This window comes from Bicyclus anynana, chromosome 10 (assembly GCF_947172395.1).
Source record: "Bicyclus anynana chromosome 10, ilBicAnyn1.1, whole genome shotgun sequence".
Classification (NCBI taxonomy): Eukaryota; Metazoa; Arthropoda; class Insecta; order Lepidoptera; family Nymphalidae; genus Bicyclus; species Bicyclus anynana.
The window spans coordinates 12,853,169-12,875,080 of NC_069092.1; the positions used below are offsets into that span (position 1 = coordinate 12,853,169).

Consider the following 21,912-nt stretch of genomic DNA (forward strand, 5'->3'; position numbering starts at 1 on the left):
TGGAGTAGCTATTGCTAACAAAATGACTGTTTATTATTGACTACGCTGTTCTATTACATATTTTATTAGCGGAAACCATAGCTTTTATTTATTCAACCAAGCTTTTGCCGTTGTCAACTCTGAATAAGGCTCCTAAGCAGTGGCGTAACGTGTCTTAGAGGCCTATTTGGGGGGCTCAAGAGACAGTAAATCCTGAAAATCCTGAAAACCCTTACTCTTTCACCATAAAGTAGGTATTGTTTTTTGTTACTTTTGTCATTTCTGCAGTTTATTTGTTAATTTTTGGTTTATTTTGAATATTGGATAGAAGCAGGCGTTACTTTGCGGAAGTTCATCATGATTATATAATGATTTATTTATTTTGCTATCATCCGCGAAAATTCGGCGAACCCATGCGACAACGTCACCCAGGTCCGACAAAATACTCTCTATTTTATTCTCTACAACGTGTAATTGCAAAGAATCTTTGCAATTGCACGTTGTAGAGTCAATATCTCCTGAGGATGCTCCGGTTTCGGGGTGAAACGTACGTAGAGAGTATTTTGTCGGACCTGGGTGACGTTGTCGCATGGGTTCGCCGAATTTTCGCGGATGATAGCAAAAAAAATAAATCATTATATAATTTTGGTTTATTTGTTAATTTTTGGTTTAGATAGTTTGGAATGTGCTATACTTGACACAAATTAGTATTTTTGAAATTTCGCTATTTTCTTATACTGCTGTTGCAAAAACTAATTCAGCGCGAGTCTACATAGCGAACGTAAAAGCGAAAATGTGAACCGTACGCAATCCGTTGTATTGCTGGAAGCGTACGCCGGTTTACATCTCACGACTACGATACGACCACGATAACGACGTTGTGTAGAAAGCTCATGATATTATCACTTTTCCTGAACATAACATGACTAATAGATTCCGATTCTTTCACATTTACCTCGAAGATAGAAAGAAACTCGATGCTTATCTCATTTTTTGTACCTATACCCATAGGTGGGTAATTGATTGAGTTTCAATAGCTCAAAGTTATCGCGGTCGGACTCATCACCGAGGGATGGTGGTTTGATTCCCGCACTGTTGGACTATTGTCGTACCTACTCCTAACTCTTTCCCGACTAGTTGGAGAGGATCGGGAATGTTTGTTATATTTAAAAAGATATGGCAAATATTCTTTAAGAAAAAATAGAAGATTACTGCAAAGAACACGTCTATGAAGAAAAATTAAAAAGACACGATGTAGATATTCCAGAACAGATGCGGGCTAGATCAATAGGTTCCAATACCTTCTAGGGTTTCTAAAACCATTTGTATGACCCACCACAGAACAAGGGTTGCCCAGTGCTCCTTAATGGATGTGTTAGACTCTATCGAAGCAAGAAAAGCTTTTTCATTGCCCATGCTCAGAGTTTGTACCGCGTAACATACAATCCAAAATAACATAGGCGAACAACTGAACCAATACAGTTAACAATGAATATAATGGGAACGCGGTGATAAATAGTCTATGATACCTGTTGATAATGTTCATTGGATAAAGAATTAAAATCGGTTTAATGTTTTAGCCGTGAACGCGTAATCTCACATGCCTGCAGCACTAAATGCACATGGCTTGACGTCCGATAAAATTGATCGTGTGTCGGTTGCCATCGGCTTTGTCTTGCACATCGCGACCAATACACGATCAGTTTTATCGGACGTCAAGTCGTCAGCGCTGCAGGCATGTGACTTGATCGTCAGTGTCTGGCATAATAAACAAACTCACTTTCGTATTCATAATAAATTATGGATATTTGGTATATAGATGGGCTTGTCGGCGGAGCTTTGCCAAATCAGACAGGCATATTAAAGGCGATTTAATCGCGCAATGTAAAAAGATCGGCCGATTGCGAGAGGCGGCGACGATATATGACCGTAGGATGGTCCGCCACCTTAACGGTAAGTGTGACGTTGGATGCTATGCGACACAGAAACGGACTTCTTTATACTACTCGTGTTAAATGTTCTTTTACCTACCTACTCGCATGTTGTCTTAGCCACGCGATTTTTGATGGAAAAGGACTTCTAACTATTCATTATCGTGTATTAATTTCATAATAAGGTATTTTACACATTCCTTTTTATTTATACTATACACATCCTTATATATAAATGTATATACCTAATTAGAAAGCTACCACTCGGTATAATGCTACAGCAAACTTTTAGCCAGAAGAAAAAAGAAAGAAAGAAAAGAAAACCTCAATGGCTGGGAACGAACTCAGGACCACCGTCTTGTAAATCCAGCGCACATACCACTGCGCCACTGAGGCCGTCAAAAAATATAGAGCTTAGAATCACTACGCTATTGCAATTCTTGATATGCATTCCGAGACATGGGGGTTTAACACCACTAAATTCTCAAAACTGGGCGGAAAATTCTTTCTAAAAATTTCCTAGACTAAAAGCTCAGTACTTCGCAGCCCAAGGATTCGAACCCAGGATCTCGTTATCCAAAGCAATATAGACTAACCACTGGACCGACGAGGCGTTAAATAATCTTGTAAAAGTTTATAGTATACAAAAGTATCAAAGATATTACGCAAAATGGTCTGAAAGTGTAAAATAACATCTCATTTCACATACGTGCCCCGATACGCGAAGTCTCGAGATTTTTATTTATAAACATGAGCATTTACTCTTTTTGGGTGCAATATTTTCGCTTTTATATACGTCCTGCTGAATACTGAGCACTTATTAGTGAAGCAAATCAGTCGGCGGGCCGTTCAATAAACAAAAGGGAACAGAAACGGCCGGATGTTTTTGTAAAATATCACAAAACGTATAAAAGGATATGTTCTTTGCAATATGCAGTAAGGAAATGTCCACATAAGTGTGATATTAGATGTCTTAAAGTTGTGCTGTGATAGCCCAGTGGATATGACCTCTACCTCCGATGCCGGAGGGTGTGGGTTCAAAGCCGGTCCGGTGCATGCACCTCCAACTTTTCAGTTGTGTGCATTTTCAAATTAAATATGACGTGTCTCAAACGATGAAGGAAATCATCGTGAGGAAACTTGCATACCAGAGAATTTTTTTAATTCTCTGTGTGTGTGAAGTCTGCCAATCCGCATTGGGCCAGCGTGATGGACTATTGGCCTAACCCCTCTCATTCTGAGAGGAGCCTCGAGCTTAGTAGTGAGCCGAATAAGTTGATTACGAACGAAAGCTGCCCAGGATTGCGTTTTTATTAACAACTTTTAACATTTTGTTCGGCATCCTACTCAGCAGAATCTGCCTTCGAGATCGGTGTTAGAGTCAGTACAAACAGACAAACCTCGTTTTAAAGTCCGACCGCTCAGAGATTGTGTTTATGAATGGTCGTGCGAATGGGACAAACCTGCTCAATTACAATTGCCTCGTTTTTTTTCTCTCGCTCCCATGTTACATTGATCACCTGTCAGGAACGCAGCCTCTGAGCGTCCGTCTTTAAAAGTAAAAAAGCAATTGTTTTGGGATTTGTATTATGTAGTGACAAATACACCTACAGATTTTATTTCTTAATGATTTTTCCTAAAGTAAGTAGAATAAAAGCTGGTAAAGAGGTTTTGATAAACACACTGAATCTATCAAATGAGCCTGCTTAAATCAACGCCTGATATTACGTCAGGTGTGAAAGGCCCCTAATACGGCCCTTATATAAAAAGTTTTAATGCGCAAAATCATTTTAAGGCTTTCGAGAAAATACCGTACAATAGGGCCCGAGGCGCAGCGTCATAAGTCGCAAACAATGGGCCATTTCAACATTTTTGACTGCAAGGTGCCTTCGCAATATACTCTGAGGTACAAGGTAATAAATGTCTGTAACTTGTACGAAATACGTGATTGTTATTTTTATTACTAAAATATAACCCTTTTCCGCTCGTTTTTAGTAAATAAATAAAAGCTTTACTTTGATTAAAGTAAGTAAAAAAAAATACAGGGCTTACAAGTTGTTTGTTAAATATGTGGGGCAATTTATTATTTAATTTACTATAATTTATTTATTTACATTTCTATTTATATTTTTAACAACGTTATATTTTTTTAATGTCTTAACAAAAAAAATGCATAAAAAAGATCCACCTTTCCGTTTGCGAGGCTTTTTATTGGAATCAAAAGCCTACAATAGTTATTGAATCTCCTCTTACTCTCCAGAGTAGGATGAACTGACTTCTGTATCCGACCCTTGACTCAACATCCAAGCGAAAGTTTCTTAAGGTATTGGTCGAATCTTTTCGATAAAGATGGTCTGAAATGACTATCGAAACACTAGAGGTCATTATTATCGTTCAGTCATTATTACTCTCGTTCAATAGCAGTAAAACACGAAAACCAAACAACCATAAACAACAACAAATCACATTGGAATAAGTTGTTTAATCAATTCCGTATAATCAAACCGCATTGAACTTTATCCTTTAGAGAGCGCACGTAATTAACTATGCGTGTCCTAACTCGAAGGCTTCTTCATCTTCACTTTCTATCAGAGCCATTCGGGTTAGGCGTGACATCCTAGTAGTGCTTTGCCTAGGCCGATGACAGATTTATTATCTTAGCCGTGGCTGCTTAGGAGTTTCCCTTTTCGTTAGAATTGACTTTCACGATTACTGATACAGCCTAATATAATAATGTGAGTTTGCTTCTTTCTTTATGAAGCTATTCGTTAACTGATCAACCGATTATCATGAGATTCAGGATAAGTGTACTGAGTACAACGTAAACGTTGTCAACAGAGGTCAGACCACACAGGAAATTGATCGGCCGTGGCTATTTGGTTGGTTTGGTTGGTACCAACCGACTAAGACGTATTAACAAGCATTACGATGTGTAGAAACCGTAAGGGGTGTGAATTTTTATCCTCCTCCCAACAAGCTAGCCCGCTTCGATCTTAGATTGCATCATCACTTATTGTGATTGTAGTCCCTGATTACAATCACAATAAGTAATAATGCTATCTTGTAAAGAACAAAAAAGAACACTCCATAAGAAGTTATCACTTCATAAAAAGAAAAACACTAAACAAGAAGGAATATTTAACTCTCAACAAGCCATAACAGGCGATGAAATGAGCTATGCTAGGAGTATCTCTGCGTGATCGAATCAGAAATGAGGAGATCCGCAGAAGAACCAAAGTCACCGACATAGCTCAACGTGTAGCGAAACTAAAGTGCCAATGGGCGGGCACATAGTTCGAAGAGACAATGGTCCAAGGTGCTAGAATGGCGGCCTGAAGAAAGCGCAGTGTTGGTCGACCTCCCACCAAGTGGACTGACGACATCAAGCGAGTCACAGGTATTCGCTGGATGCAGGCGGCTCAGTATCGTGATGTTTGGAAGTCCCTATAAAAGGCCTATGCCATGGACGTTGATCGGCTGACATGATGATGGTGATGATGAAGCCATAACATATTCTAAAGTACTTGTTTTGTTGTTGCAGATCTCGCACGCTGTACAGTGGTGTAGTGCAGTGGCTCGGAGGATATGTGTGGCTCAGAGCGCAGGTGACACTAGTGGTACATGTCAGTGAGTGGCGGACGATGATCGGACGGGGTTGGAACACGTGCCGTCGGAAAGTTAACGACTGGTGAGTCAAAACTCCATAATTGTCAATCTATGTTACCAGCAGCGTACACTAGATAGATGCAAATGTGTCTATTCTAAGGAATCAGTGCGAATATTGATGAAGAACTTTAAATCTAAAAATGTAGAGCCTCAATAGAGCAACGGTAAACATCACCGAGAGGTGGTGGTTCGATCCCCGCCTCGTTGGACTATTGTCGTACCCACTTCTAATACAGTCTTTCCTTTTTTTCTTTTTTTCTTTTATTTAGAGGGAATGGGAATATCGATCATATTTAAAAAATATGGTAAGTATTTTGGAACCCTAAAAATAGGGTATAGGGACAGGGGTACGATAGGGGTAAGGTAGGCGTAGGATAGGCATAGGGTAGGGTGGCAGTAGAATAGATTAGGGGTAAGGAACGAGTTGAATTCAAATAGAAGCTTGACCGGGCCCGCTAGTAATATAGTAATAATAGATTTTTACCAAGAATTCTCAGTAAAAATCCAGGATAAAAAACTCAGTAAGCACACCTTAGGGCCAGGCCACAACAGTGCGTTGCGGCGTCGCATCGTAAAAACAACATCGCACAGCTATGCGATGCGATGTCGCAACGCAAAAATTTCATCGCATACGACATCGTACGTAAAGACGCTAACCAACGTTTCAGTTTCTAGTGAGACATGGATCGCACTGCGCGTGTTCTACTTCTGCTTGCGTTAAGGCGTATTAAGAAAAAGAAACAGAAAAGAAAGTACTGGGTGCACCCATTACTGACAATTATGAATAAAGATGGAAACCACTTCAAAAGGAAATATGAGGCGCTAAAAGTGGACGAGGTTAAATTTTTCGATTACTTTAGGATGAGTGTAGGATGTTTTGAAGAGCTTCTTAGTTTGATAAAGCCTCATTTACAAAAGAAATACATATTTAGAAAACCCATCGAACCTCTGGAGATGCTGGGATTAACTATAAGGTAAGAAAAAAATAAACTATTTATACTATAATCATACTGTTTAATCATTTTCACAATTTAGTGTTATTCAAAACTCGTATTCCGATTGTGTGTCATTCGTCAAATTTGTTAGTTCCTCATCGAAATTAATTTGTTCTGGCTCATTTACATCATCATTCCTTGGCGTTTGTGGAGACGATTGCATAGGTGCCGGTGATGTTTCGCATCCGCTTTGGAAGGCACTGCGTTGAATGGATGTTTGGTAGCCACTCTGCATAGACATTTGAGCTGTTTGATAGCCAGTCTGAACAGTTGTTTGAGATGTTTGATAGTTTGCTTGGACGGATGTTTGTGAAGTTTGATAGTGGCTGGGATAGTATGATGGTTGGTGTAAATCAGTTAATATCTGTAGGACACGACTTTGGAAAATTATTGTTTGATTATCATTCAATTTTTCCAATGATGGCAAAATTCCTTTAAAAAAAGATAAATGTCTACTTTCAGGTGTTTTTAAAGCAGCTATAATATTCTTCTCAAATTCGTCTTCGTCAATTTTTCTTTTACGCGATGCAGGCTGGTAACGTGGCATGACAGGTTGCTGGCTTTGTTGGGTTGAGGTGCTTGGTCTTATTTCTTCATCGTCAAGACTTGATGTTGTTTTATTTTGAAAATTCTTTTTCAGAAATAGGAGCTGGTCGTATAGATGATATTGTTTAATTTTTTTGGCCCCAGCTCCGGATTTACATTGCTCGTTTAATTTTTTTTCGTATTTTGTAAAATTATCCTTGATTCCTCTCCATTTTTTTATGACATCGTTACCTAAAAAAATATGAAGAATAATGATTTATTTTGTTTTTTTTTTTTCAGGTACCTGGCGACGGGAAATACTTTTAAAGATATGCATTTCACATATTATCGTGGAAAATCTACAATAACAGAAATAGTAAAATTTGTTTGTCGTATTTTATGGAACATTCTTAAAAGGTTGGAATTACCAAAAATTACAACAGAGCTGATGGAACAAATTGCTCAAGAGTATGAAAAAAAGACCAACTTTCCTAATTGTATAGGAGCGCTAGATGGAAAACACATTCGTATATTGAGCCCGGATCACAGTGGATCCCTATTTTTCAATTATAAAAATTATAATTCCATTGTTCTATTAGCACTTGTTGATACGAATTACAAATTTATATATGTCGATATAGGTGCATATGGTAAGGAATGTGACTCCACTGTTTTTCAAAATTCAAAACTATACGACTTATTAAAAAAAGGTCAATTATCTATACCTCCGCCAAAACCGTTACCTGGCTTTCAAAAAGAAATTCCTTTTGTCTTCGTGGCGGATGAAGGATTACCACTGACAAAAAATATAATGCGCCCATATTCTGGGAAGTTTTTATCGATAGAAAAACGAGTTTTTAATTATCGTTTGAGCCGAGCCAGACGATATGTTGAGAGCGCTTTTGGCATACTCGCAAATAAATGGCGCATATTTCACCGACCCATTAATGTTTCTTACGATTTCACAATAGACATTATAAAAGCATGCTGTGTATTACACAACTTTGTATTGAATCGAGATGGCGCACAAACGTTTGAAGAAATGATTATTGACGATTCTTTGCAAATTTTACACGAAACAACACATGAAAGTAGAACAGAAGCTAACATAATCAGAAACGAATTTTGTAATTATTTTAATAGTAATATTGGAGCTCTAAGTTGGCAGTTAACGAAAATATAAATGTTTATAAGTACTTACCGATTTTTGATTTTTCAACAGTATTTAACTCCTCAAAATTTGAATATAAACTTGTACACACTTCCCTCCATGCTTCTGTTTTTAAATTTTTGTCTTTGAATTGTGATATAGTTTTGTCCCAAAGGACGGGACGTTCGTAAATTAAAGATATCAGGTGGTCGACATCGTACTCCGCCATATCGCTTAAAAAACACGTGCAGGTCGTTCAAAGTATGGACACCGACTAAACGGCAACGCGTTGTCGCATCGCAGATTTGTACGTTGCGCAGCGCATCGGAAATTTCCACGATGCGTTGTGCGGCGTCGTTGATTTTTGCGATGCGACGCCGCAACGCACAGTTGTGGCCTGGCCCTTAAGACTAAGTCAGGGAAGCCTGATCATGTAGTATGCAGTTGAAATAGTCAAAGTAATAATTCTCCACTAAAAACTATATATTACACTGAAAGTACATGCAACTGAAAGAGTGTTAGTAGAAAAGTCCCACGTAATGCGTTTTTCCTTACGAAGATATGTTCCCAAATAAACATATTTTAAACGGCGCACCTTGGTATTGTATCTAGCCTTTATTCGCCGCGGGTTGTTATTGAACAATGATTGCTTGAACTCATAACCTGACCCATGACCGACCCATGACAATGAACTGCGCTATGTGGTATAGCTTTCGATTGTGATCTTATTGGTTTTAGAATGGTAACTAAAAAAGGAAGGTTCTAATTTCGAATGTTATGTTCGTCATTCTTAAAGACGTGGAGTCCTCAGACCTGTAGGTTCAACATGCGACTAACGACATATATCGTGTGAGAAATAGCAACCAATAGCGGCACAACCGGAAATATCGCTATATCTGTCATTGCGTTGGGGCGAAAGAGATGCCGCTGGGGCTACTCCACCGCCATTGGTTGACATTTGTCTATTTCTCTTCACGAGATATGTCATTGGTCGCATGCTAGGTTGGGTGGACGCAAAACATATTTAAAATAAATATTTCTTTTTTTTAAAACCGCAAATAGTTAGTCATCATTGTTATAATGCGAAAGTTTGTTTGTAAGTGTGTATGTTTGTTCTTCCTTGTCGCTCCGGCGACTGAAGCGATTTGGCTGAAATTCAGAATGGAAACATTTTTTTATCTGGTTTAAGACATAAGCTGCTTTTTACCCGGAAAAGTCTATGGTTCCCGCGGGATTTGTGAAATCTGGATTCTATGCAGACGAAGTCGCAGGCGTCCGCTAGTTTGAAATACTTCATGCTCCTCTAGATACTCGTAGACTTGCGAACTACCTATAAGTAAGTTGCATAATTGTCTTTACCGCCTATTTAACTTACTTATCACCATATTCAATAGCCCAAGTATAAGTCAGTCCACAACAAAACCGTAGGTAGATCGCACCTAGTCAATGGTCCCCCGTGGCCGATCCTGTGATTAGGTTTTGAAATGTGGCCACGGTAATAACAGGTGTGCAGGGCATAAAGTCTCTCTACTTGCTCTTTGTCGTTCGACTCGGAATTATTCTAAACTCCGTCGAGATTGCAGTGCGCGGCAGTTAAATTGCATTGTTATTGTTATGGGCCATTCAGTTCGTATTGATGACCTAACTAGTGGTTAACTTGTACTACGGAACATGAGCTGTAAGCAATCTTAAACATATTCTTGTGTCTGAACAACTCCCAGTTTGCTTCGATTTTAAAAATTCATATTTTCTTATCTCACTCAAATAATAAGGCTTGGTTCGATTTGTTTATTGGAAATGTAAATTGGAAACAATCAAACAGCTGAAAAACATTCAATCTATACTATAGTCAGATCGGGTAGGTATTTTAAACAATGTAAATAAACAAAAACATATGATTCAGGGGTGCTCAACATTTTACTAAAGCATTATTCACGAATATTGTCATGAAATAAAACTTCCTTTGATAGACAATTTTTTTTATATTTTATGTTCCTATAAACTGTTATTTATCGAACAGATAATGTTTCACTTATATTTAGGGTTCCGTGGTCAATAAAGAACCCTTATAGTTTTGTTTTTTTATTATGTATAAGCAAGCACCGCTTAGCTGTACGCTAGATTGTAAGCTATGAGGCAGCCTTTGGTAGAACGCGCTTGCCTAGAAGATGCCTATTCACTCTTGACTTGAAGATACCCATACCCATGTCCGTCTGTCCTTCTATCTGTAACTCAATTACTAATAGAAAACTGTAGCTTGACTATGAAAATTATGTACGCGATTATAGGCGTAAATTAAAAACTTGACAAGTAGTTTTTACTCGTTTTCTCGTAGTGTGGGTTATTGTTAGATATACGTTTTTATGTAGAATTTGATGAGTTTGTTAAGACACTACTTTTCAATTTAGGCCTCTATTTGTAAAATATTAAGATTTAAAGTGCTAATTTAATTTCGTACTAAACTAAATAAAATTAAAAACAGTAAACGAACAACAAATAACAATAATAAACAATAACAACGAAACGAGAACAAAACGAAATAAGGGAAGAAAATACGCACAACAAACTGGATTTAGTTAACGAATACTGTGAAGTAGGAGTATTAGTCACAGACAAAAAATAAAGTAGTGTTCTGTGCTGTGAAGTGTGAACTGTCAAATCTCAAATCTTCTTTCACTTAATACAAAATCAAAAAAATAATCATAGTTTAAGGTAATTCTGCAATAAATGAAAATATTTTATTCACATTATAATAAAAGAAAACATCATTTGAATTACAACTTCTTTCTTCTTTTGATATGATAATACGATAATACGATTTATAAAATTAATTAAAGCTCTTATTTAATTTTATAAATGCATTTTAATACCCATAAAACTCAATCTTTGTTTTTCAAAATGGTTTGTGACTCATGTCTGCTTGGGGTATTTAAGGTTCTTTTTATGTCGTTTGTGTTGTATTTCTGCAAACTCTATTTAATTAACATAGAGGAATTAGACATGGAAATGCATCGCACCCAAATGCAGAAACAAAATTGTCTGTCGTTTTTAGAGGGGGACGAGGTAAACTCACACATCGAAAAAATTTAACAAGAATAAATAATAATTATAATCTGTACACAGAATATTCAATTAATGGATCAATGTTTTGCTGTTCGTTCGTTCGTTAGAAGAATAGAATCGATTTTTCTTTTATATATTGTTTTAATTTATTATTAATTATAATTATGTTTTTGACGACCTCCGTGGCGCAGTGGTATGCGCGGTGGATTTACAAGACGGAGGTCCTGGGTTGGATTCCCGGCTGGGCCGATTGAGGTTTTCTTAATTGGTTCAGGTCTGGCTGGTAGAAGGCTTCGACCGCGAAGGCGTACCGACAAGCGATTTAGCGTTCCGGTACGATGTCGTGTAGAAACTGAAAGGGGTGTGAATTTTCATCCTCCTCCTAACAAGTTAGCCCGCTTCGATCTTAGATTGCATCATCAGTTACTGACTGAACATCAGTTACTGAGTGAGACTGAAATCAAGGGCTACCATGTAAAGAATAACAAAAATAAAATAGAAATATTTTCAAATTAAACGTCACGTCATCTTTTAGTGAATTAGAAGTTGTTGACCGTTTTTCATGCCATTGACTGACTGACTACTTACTACACAAACCGGAATTATTAGGGAGCTTTTTAGACGACGAAAACGATTACAACAATGAAACATCGATACAATCGATAACGCGTTAGATCGTTGGTTGTTTGACAGAGAGGTAACGTCTTGCGGGGCAGGTCTTTCTATAATTGGTCCGTGATAATTAATTTGTTGTATGTGAATCCGGACTCAAAAGGGCTAGAACCCAGAGCTGTAAAGCTTATTATTAAAAATAAAATGTATGTGAATCGAAACGAAAAGTGTCGCTTAAAAGAACCTTTTTGAGTAGTATTATTGTTGTGTAAAAAACCTAAAGTTGTGGACTATAATATTATAAAGAGGTAAAGTTTGTAAGTTTGTAAGTTTGTAACAATTTTTTGAAATGGGGTAATCTTCGGAACTACTGGTCCGATTTTAAAAATTCTTTCACTAGTAACATGCTACGTTATCGGGGAGTGCTATAGGCTATATTTTATATTTCTATCATATATAACTACTGAGATATCGCGGGTTTTCTCTTACAGGTCAGACCGAAAAACTTACTTATTCGCATGCGTTGCCTCAACCATTGCGTATAACTGAAATAAATGTATGGAGGCTTTTTGAACCTTTAAAAGTTCTACAAAAAAGTCCGCGACACCATATATCTATCTTTTATATTTTAGCAGATATAGTACCTTTAGTACTTTAATAAATAATTTAAATTTTAAACTAAGGTTTACGTCATTATTTACACAACTAAACTTAAATCCTTATCTAAATAAATGATTTAATAATCACAAGGATATTATAGAGATAAGATTTGCCCTTTACAGTATGTTAATTAGTTATATAGTTTCGGAGATAATACAAATTTTCTGAAAGTCGCAGAAATGCCGCTATATGACGCCCCGCGGTTTCAATTACGTGGTTTCCGTTCCCGTATGAATATGAGGACCAAACATAGCCTATGACACTCGCAAATAATGTAGCTTTCTATTGGTAAAAGAATTTTCCAAATCGGTCCAGTAGATCCAGAGATTACCTCCGACAACCACACAAACTTTACCTCTTTATAGTATTAGCATAGAAGTAGCTTGGGAAATTATAGTCTTTTGGTCATTGCACCACGCACAAAAGGCTGGACCAATTTTGCTGAGGGTAGGGATAGGCTAGAGGTAGAGAAGGGGTAATTTAGGGAAAATGTAGGGTAGGGTAGGGTACGGATAAGGTAGGGGTAGTGTAGGGTAGGGGCAAGGTAGAGGTAGGGGAAGGATATGGAACGTATAGGGTAGGGGAGGAGTAAGATAAGGGTAGGGTAGGGTAGGGGTAGGGTACGGGTAGGGTAGGGTTAGGGTAGGGATAAGGTAGGGGTAGGGAAGGGTTAGGGTTAGCGGTAGGGTAGGAGTAAGGTAGGGGTAGGGTAGGGGTAGATTAGGGGTAGGGTAGGATAGGGTATGGATAGGTTACGGGTAGGGTTAGGGTAGGGTAAGGTGGAGGGAGGGAAGGGTTAGCGTTAGCGGTAGGGTAGGAGTAAGGTAGGGGTAGGGTAGGGTAGGGTAGGGTTGGGTAGGTTTACGAGCAGGGTAAGGTAGAGGTAGAGAAGTTTACATCAATTTTTACGCGGACGAAGTCGCGGGCGTCCGCTAGTATTATATATGACACTAATATTATAAAGGCGAAAGTTTGTGTGCAAGTGTGGGTGTAAGCGTGTATGTTTGTTCCTCCTACTTTAGCTACTGAAGCGATTTAGCTGAAATTGGTATGGAAATAGATTTTACTCCAGATTAACACAATATGGGCTACATTTCATCCCGGAAAAATCGATGGTTCCCGCGGGATTTGTGAAAAACTGAATTCCACGCGCACGAAGTCGCGGGCGTCGGCTAGTACGATATACATATAAATCAGTTACAAAAGTCTTATATTGCGGAAATCTTTTAAAAGCATTTACAGCACTGCAGAGACCTTTTAAAAACTTATAATATGATTAAACTAAAATGTAAGGGAAATTAACAATTAAAATAATTATAATGGCAAAGTCAAGAATCTCATAAGCTAAGGTATAATAAGTCGATCAATAACACTTATTTTTTATAGACATAGGATTTGAATCTAGGATCTACCAGCTACCAAGACAAACGCTAGACAATCTAAGCAATATCTTGATAGTTGCGAAACTTAAAAGTTTTGCTTCTTTGATCTACTAGATAATATTAACAAGTGCTTGCCTTAGGTTTGCCAAAATCTTTATTCTACGAGCTCTGGTTCTTTCAAAGTTAAATAAAACGCAGGAGTTCTTGAAATGGTACGTGACGGCACTCTAAAGGATAAGGAACGAACGTGAAAACGAAACTTAAGGTTGCCGGTTTATCCTTTGTTATAATATAAATATGAAACATGCCTGAAGTTAATGAATTCGCTACATATTATAAAATCGATTTTCGCATTCTTCACAACGTTACCTAAAAGCACTACTCACACGTTGCCAAAAGCAGATTTCATTAAAGATAAAACTTGTATAGTTAGCCGATGAAATATTTTTTGTAATTTTGGGTTGTTTATTGCTGTATAAGTTTCGATAAACACCTTTACGGTTTTTGTTTGGGGTGTATATGTAGAGTAATTTTCGATTTTTGCTTTTTCTTTCTGGTACAACATTTTTTAACGACAAAGTTATTAATGAGACGCCTGTACACTACAGCGCCGAAGAGCATAACGCCATCATTAGCGTTATTGTGTAACGATGTTTTTATAACTCGACAGAGTGAGCTTCGAGTTTGTATCTATCGTTCTTTGTTTATAGTATCGAGTTAGATAGAGACAAATAGACGTGAGTTCGAAGCTCATACTGTCGAGTTATAAAACATCGTTGCAGAATAGCGCTGCTTTTCTGCGTCTGAATCCCAGTCAAGTTTGTATAGGATTATCTCTAAAGAGTTTTTAATCTATGGTGCACCTGTATTGGGATACATACTAGTGGTACACAAATTCTCTTATTTCTGTTAGGGGAATGGGGTTTAGGGCTTAGACACATCAAACTTCTCCAATGCGGATTGACGAGCTTTAGGACCTAATATAATTAACATTATGACCTCCGCCTTCGATTCGAAGGGCGAAGGTTCGAAGCCGGCTCGGCACCTCTTACTTTTAGTTACCTATCCGTTAACGTACTCTCCGAGGTATGCTCAACCCAAGGTTCGAACCTAGAACTTAAAAATTCGTAGGTAGGTACCATACGATCCTTCAGTAACAGGTATATTGAGAAAAAGTACCTGGTTTACAATTTTGATTAATGAAAGCTCTGGTATGGACGTTTATAATTAAAGCAAAAACTTGCGAAGCGGCAGAGATTTCTAAGGGCTTCCAGTATTTTTGTACGAAGTTTCCTGTTATTTTGCACGCAATAAAGATGACCTATCAATCATGTGATTAAAGAGAACGGTTTTTCAAAAGTGAAGACAAATTGTTTGGTTTTATATATTTAATGCTCGTATACTATTAGGTACGAGTATATGAGGGTTATTCTGTAACGATGTTTTAATAAATATAGTTACAGAATTGCTCTCCTGTTCTTGTTTCAGTCTTCATAATTCCGTAGGGATATTTTTGTAATCAAAAAATGAAAAAATAATTATGAAATAAGTAAACGGCATTATTTACATAATAATTTACATTATAAATTAAATTGTTGAAAATATTTTTATTTATTTTATTAATTTCTTTTTCACAACCCCTGCAGAATATTTGGGGTTAAAAAGTAGTTAACGTGTGAAGATAAGATGTAGCAAAGGTATAATCTATTTTCTTTCTAAATATCAGCAAAATCGGTTCAGGAATTGTGACGTGAAAGAGTAACAAACTTACATACTTACATAGTTACGCAGTCGTCTTTATAATATTAGTTTCTTATACAGTTGTAACTTATAAACAGTTGCAGTTCCCACCGTCAAAACTAAACATAGTAAAGAGTTCTAAAAGATACACAAATAAAAGAAATCTATACTAATATTATAAAGCCGAAGAGTTTGTTTGCTTGTTAGTTTGCTTGAACGCGCTAGGCTCAGGAACTACTGGTCCGATTTGTAAAATTCTTTCAGTGTTAGATAGCCCATTTATATAGGCTATATATTTTCCCTGTATTCCTACGGGAACGGGATCCACGCGGGTAAAACCGCGCGGCGTCAGCTAATAAATTAATAATTCTTCGTTTAGAAACATAATTATTATCACGACTACCACATAGCCTGTGAGATATCACCTTAACGTCGACAACGACATATTATTACTGAGTTTAAATTTATCGTCTCACATTCATAAGATTGTTCGTAACGATAAAACCACTGCTTAAATGCATCAATGTGTGTGGTAAAAGTATTTTTTCAATGAAAACTTAATGTACAATTTTCACTTTGAGTACGGTCGTATATTTTTATGTACCCACAGACTACACGTATAATTTTTACATTATGCACGTAGTTATCAATTAAGCTCGGAATAAAATAGAGGTTTCCTTGTAAAATCGAGGTTGCTTTAACAATATTAAAGAATTATGCAAATTTTTACACATAAAATGTATGGTTATAGGTATATAAAATATAATCTAGCCTTCTCTGATTTCAGCGTTTGATATTTTGTAAACAAGATACCAAAGATGGACTTGGGAATGATAATACATTAACTATACGATAAGTTTGATTGGTATAATAATTCTTTGCAATTTGGGGCATCAAAAATACAAAAATCTTCAAGATTTTTGAGGTTTGAACCTATTAAAGCTCGGTATCCTAAAAAAGTCTCCTAAACAGGATCAAGCGTTGACAAAAATTTAAAAAGCCTTGCTATTCTGGTATTTTGCACTCGTCGATGAACTTTTCGCCTGTAACACATCTTGTTCGAATTTGAACTTTATGTTTGTGTACTTTCTCGTCACTAACAACGAAGTTGCCATGAAAACGAACAATGTAACGACGCTGTAACTTTACCGAATTCACGTACTGGATTGGGAAAACCAAAAAAGTCTGTACTACTAGTACAAAAAAATAGTTGGTTTCACGGCGACAATGGCGAAGTTTTTAATTTTCTCGTCTGGCTATATCTACTATAGATTAACTTTTAAAGGGGAAAAATTCTGTCATACATGATTTTTACGAAACTTTGACCGTTTACACAACGCACGCAGCGTAACCTCTCAGGAAATACCTCGATTTTGAAACATTCTTCATTGGTGCTCTGCTCCTATTGGTTTTAGCGTGGCCTATATCCCATAGCCTTGCTCAATATAATAATTGCTGGGCTATATAACACTAAAAGAATTTTTCAAATCGGACCAGTAATTTCCGAAATTAAAGCGTTCAAGCAAACAAACCAACTCTTCAGCTTTATAACATTTAGTATAGATATTTCAGTTAGGTACATACGTATGTATCTATGTATTGAAATGCTATAGGAGTTCAAAATTTCTGCACGATAGGTGGCGAGCTAATCAAGCGCGATGCGTTCTCGCTGCCGCGCATTCCTCACTGTAATAATGCACTTTCGTTCCGAGCAAAAAATCATACGATTTTTCATCGCACGATCGCTTGCGGCTTGCGGTCGGGTGTATTAAGAGCGGCCATTACAATACTGAATCGTATCGGAAGTGCCTTCCATATTGAAATGTTATGGCGACCTCGGCTGCCGCGGTTTAAATACAATACAGGCAGAAAATTGCTACTTGATGAACGCTAATTGACTTGAAAATTGACTCGAAAATTTTAGAGCAAATAAGGAAGAGTAAGAGAACACAAAAAAATCCATTACAGTCTTAATATTTGTCTGATCACACTTTTTTAAATGCTAAAGGTCATTTGGTAACTCACGAGTAAAATACTCGTAGTATCTGTCTAAACGCGATAAATTAAAAAAAATAATCATCGTATTTTCATACGGATTTCTTCAATAGGTACACACAAAAATACAGGGAAAGAATTGCTACTTGATGAACGCTAACTGAAAAAATTGTATCCTAATATAGAGCAAATAAAGAAGAGTAAGAGAATACAAAAAAAACATAGACTTTAAATATTTGTCTACCTGTTTGTTTGATTATACTAAAAGTGAAATTTTAAACGCTGTAGATCATTTGGTATTTTACGAGTAAAGTAGTATCTCTGTACGCGATAAACTAATTAATGTTTCAGCATAAAGTACGACTAAATTGCACTGAAGGTAGTGTATTTTGTAGAAAAATCAATATAACTTTAAAACCGTAAAATTTGGGCTATTATATATTCAGTTATTTTAGTAGGCCTTGATGTCAGCTATCACCTTGTAGAGTATATCGTAATATTTTCGGGACATCCTGTGTATAGATGTCTAAAAATGTCATACTGATAGTGATTAGAAACGTTTTAAAGGGCAATTTTAGTGTTGTCTAGATTATTTCCGCAAGCAAAACTCGTTGATCTAACAAAGACTTCTTTTAGCATTTATAATATACGAAATATATTTACATAACTGCTTGATTATTAAATAGGAGTTTCAAGATGTAAAATGGTCACTAATTTCTAATTATACCACATTCTACAGGGAAAGTGCATCTAGCATTAAGAAACCGCATGTCCATACTCCATACCAGCTTTCAATAATATAATAGCAATACTTATAAAACTGAGCCAGCATAATTGCCTTCTGGACGGATATCTTACAGTTTAATACTAGAGAACTCATGCTATAAAGATAGGTAACATGCAATTTTACATATAACATGTTATCTTTAAACAGTGTTTAAGTGATTTACTCTTCACGCATACGCTTCGCTCATCCACAGGATTGATGGACATAAAATGCATACTATAAAATATTATTCAATGGTTTAGGAATACTTACCACTATCATCAGCCGATTGTTTCGTGTTTGCCCAGTGGATTAATTCGGAGGGCGTATAGGTTCGTATCCGGTCTGGGGCATGCACTTCCAACTTTTCAGTTATGTGCAATTTAAGAAATTAAATATCTCATGTCGCAAACGTGAAGAAAAAACATCGTGAGGACACCTTGAATACTGTCAGCACTATAGGGCCTTAATGTCGACAAACATGAAATTTGGTAGAGAGGTGGGTTTTAGTCGGTAAACGTTCGTTACAAGCCAATTTTGCTGCAAGGCCGGATTAAGGAGTACAAAGATTTTGGCAGGGAGGTTACCTATTAGTTAACGTTTGCTGTGAATGGTTTTTGCGATAGCGATTTTTACGCGGACGAAGTCCCGGGAATCCGCTAGTCTTATATAAAAATCCAAAACGACTTTAATTGGCAAAATAAATTTTAACTTTTAAAAAAATGTTCATTTTCTTGCCAACTCTTCTCTGACGATCCTGCGCCTTCCGAACCAGTGATAGAGTCTTTACAGATAGTTAAACTTGAATTCAAAAGTGATTGTAAACGAAATTACGGTTAAATAATGGACAAAGAGCTGACAAGTCTGCCCACATACACCCGCAATCGTTTACAATTTCCGCTTCAAAGAATCTATAACTGCAAAGCTGTTTCAATAAAGACATTATCGCAACAGAGCATGCAATTTCTCATTCTTATCAATACGAGTGATTAAAGGGAAATAAAGTGGGCCTGTAGCCAAATGGTACGTCGATTCTCTTTCTACGATCGCAAACGCTTCGAAAATTCAAAAATTTATGGGAATGATGTTTGCTATCGTCAGGTCACGTGATCAAGTTATCGATCGGATCTGTCATTCCCATAAACTTTTCTAGTTTACGAAGCGTTAGCGTTTGTAGAAAGAGATTTGACGTGCCTTTTGGTTACAGGCCCTGTGCAAGTTACTGCTCGAGTAGGTGGAGATTTGACGTGCCTTTTGGTTACAGGAACTGTGCAAGTTACTTACTATTATACTTAACAATTTGAAGTTCAATCTCTAGCAAACTAATTTTGACATAATTGCTAGTATAAAAATAAAATACCTAAATATTTTATTTTTATTTGCAAATATGTAACAAAATGTTACCTCAAATAGACTAAAATATTTACCTTTTTGCTTTAACGTAACTTTAAGGAAAAATTTAACCTACTTCAAAACCCAAAACAGTAGAGATTTAATGATTGTTAATGAATTAAAACGAGAAGATATATCAATAAAATAACTTTATTAGCAAATATGTAACAAAATGTTACCTCAAATAGACTAAAATATTTACCTTTTCGCTTTAACGTAACTTTAAGGAAAAATTGAACCTACTTCAAAACCCAAAACAGTAGAGATTTAATGATTGTTAATGATATAAAACGAGAAGATATATCAATAAAATAACTTAAATGTCATCGTATATCGAACTTAATATCAAAATAACTCAAACTACAATAATCTCTTAAATAGCATTATAATTATGTTTTCAAGAGTAGTAAATTATACTTACTCAGTAGGAAATGCGTTTACCTCAATTTGTTAGATATTACTTATAAGATTTGTAAGTAATTGTAAATTATTGTAATTGGCGAATGCGGCAAATTATAGCGAGGGATTTATATTTATAGCTAAGCTACTGATAAATTAGCTGATTTCTTACTTGTTGGTCGAATAAGTATAAATAACTTGAGACCCATGTTGACTTCGCATGCATATTAGATACTATATATTTTAGATCAACAAAATTTAAATTAATATAGCGAAGACCAGTTTTTTTTCGAGTATGTACATTTTAATAATTAAATTAAAACTAAGAATTAACAGTTAAATAAGTTCAAAAATTTAAAAAAATTGTCACTGTAAGGCAACTTTAAAATTCGTTTTACCATAATAAATCAAACTTTTTGACGGCCTCCGTGGCGCAGTGGTATGCGCGATGGATTTATAAAACGGAGGTTCTTGGTTTGATCCCCGGCTGGGCAGATGGAGATTGTGGTTAGTTACTACCCTACCGGCAAAGACGTACCGCCAAGCGATTTAGCGTTCCGGTACGTCATGTGGAAACCGAAAGGAGAGTGGGTTTTCATCCTCCGCCTAACTAGTTAGCCCGCTTCCATCTTAGACTGCATCGTCACCTACCATCAGGTGAGATTGTAGTCAAGGGCTAACTTGTAAAAAATAAAAAAAAAACTATTTTTGACCAATGACAGACCTCCCTCTATATAGGGGAAGTTAAGACCCACCTCGCTGCTACAATGTGTAGTGTGTGTGTGTGTGTGGTGGGCATTCATGAGCCTTAGCAACCCAATAACCTTGTCCAACAAGCATGGTGACCGTAAACGAGTCAATGACACAGTCGACAGTCAGCGCAGTTTTCGCTGACTCGTCGAGAAAGCTTCCGTCAAACTAGTTTACCGGTCATTCCGATATTTTCACTTATGTAAATACTGCGGCCACCCCGCGACGCGATGAGCTAGTATCCGGTTACGTGGACGTACGAAATTCCTTTACTCGTTACTTAACATATTTTAGAATATCCATATAACGGCAAATCACAGCCACATTTCTTATTTACAACCTTTTTATCGACTTCAAAAGAGTTCTCAATATGACGCGTATTTTTTAGTTTGTTATCTTATCCATAACTTTGTATATATTTTAATCGAAATGCTTACAGATTATTTAGATTGTTCATAAAAGTTAAAATGACCATCGGAACAATGACATAGAACTCCACATGACATGATATCCCCTTAGTACTGTGATTCCTTTTGATGATCAAGATTTTTCCTTTGCAGTTTACTGCAGTTTGTTGTACAATAATCATACCTACTAACAAACTAATTGATCGACCAGCACTACAATATCACGTCTTATTGCCTAAACAATATACTTATGCTTATGATGCAAATGAGGAATTTTTAATCCAGAATCGTAAATAGTAAAATGGGGGTCTAAAGAAAGATTCCCTGACAATTATTAAAACCTATAACCACAACACAACTCATAAGGACATTTAGAAAGAGGATTGCAATTGAATAATATACGAACGTCTTTTTACGTGCCTGGAACGTGATATCCTAGAATTTAGGGTTGCGGGAGTCAATTTCGTAATTAATATTCCCCAAAATTTGACCTGCTCAGG

At 36.6% G+C, this 21,912-nt stretch overlaps 3 protein-coding genes across 3 annotated transcripts in view; 2 read left to right on the forward strand and 1 right to left on the reverse strand.

Moving 5' to 3' along the window:
- The window catches only part of LOC112046928 (uncharacterized), a 115,347-nt gene that overhangs the window by 20,298 nt on the left and 73,137 nt on the right, over positions 1-21,912 (forward strand). The window contains exon 2 of the mRNA XM_052883785.1: positions 5,452-5,598. Coding sequence (XP_052739745.1) covers positions 5,552-5,598 — 47 coding nt within the window. The 5' untranslated portion in view covers positions 5,452-5,551. The remainder of the gene's footprint in view (positions 1-5,451; positions 5,599-21,912) is intronic.
- LOC128198400 (uncharacterized) lies at positions 6,113-8,292 on the forward strand. Its single transcript, XM_052883786.1, has 2 exons — positions 6,113-6,550; positions 7,397-8,292. Exons 1-2 carry the CDS (start codon positions 6,258-6,260, stop codon positions 8,277-8,279), a joined length of 1,176 nt encoding a protein of 391 aa, XP_052739746.1. The 5' UTR covers positions 6,113-6,257; the 3' UTR covers positions 8,280-8,292.
- LOC128198401 (uncharacterized) lies at positions 6,570-8,645 on the reverse strand. The gene is made up of 2 exons (XM_052883787.1): positions 8,298-8,645; positions 6,570-7,348 (listed from the first exon to the last, which is right to left on the reverse strand). The coding sequence occupies exons 1-2, from the start codon at positions 8,473-8,475 to the stop codon at positions 6,618-6,620; spliced, it is 909 nt and encodes a 302-aa protein (XP_052739747.1). The 5' UTR covers positions 8,476-8,645; the 3' UTR covers positions 6,570-6,617.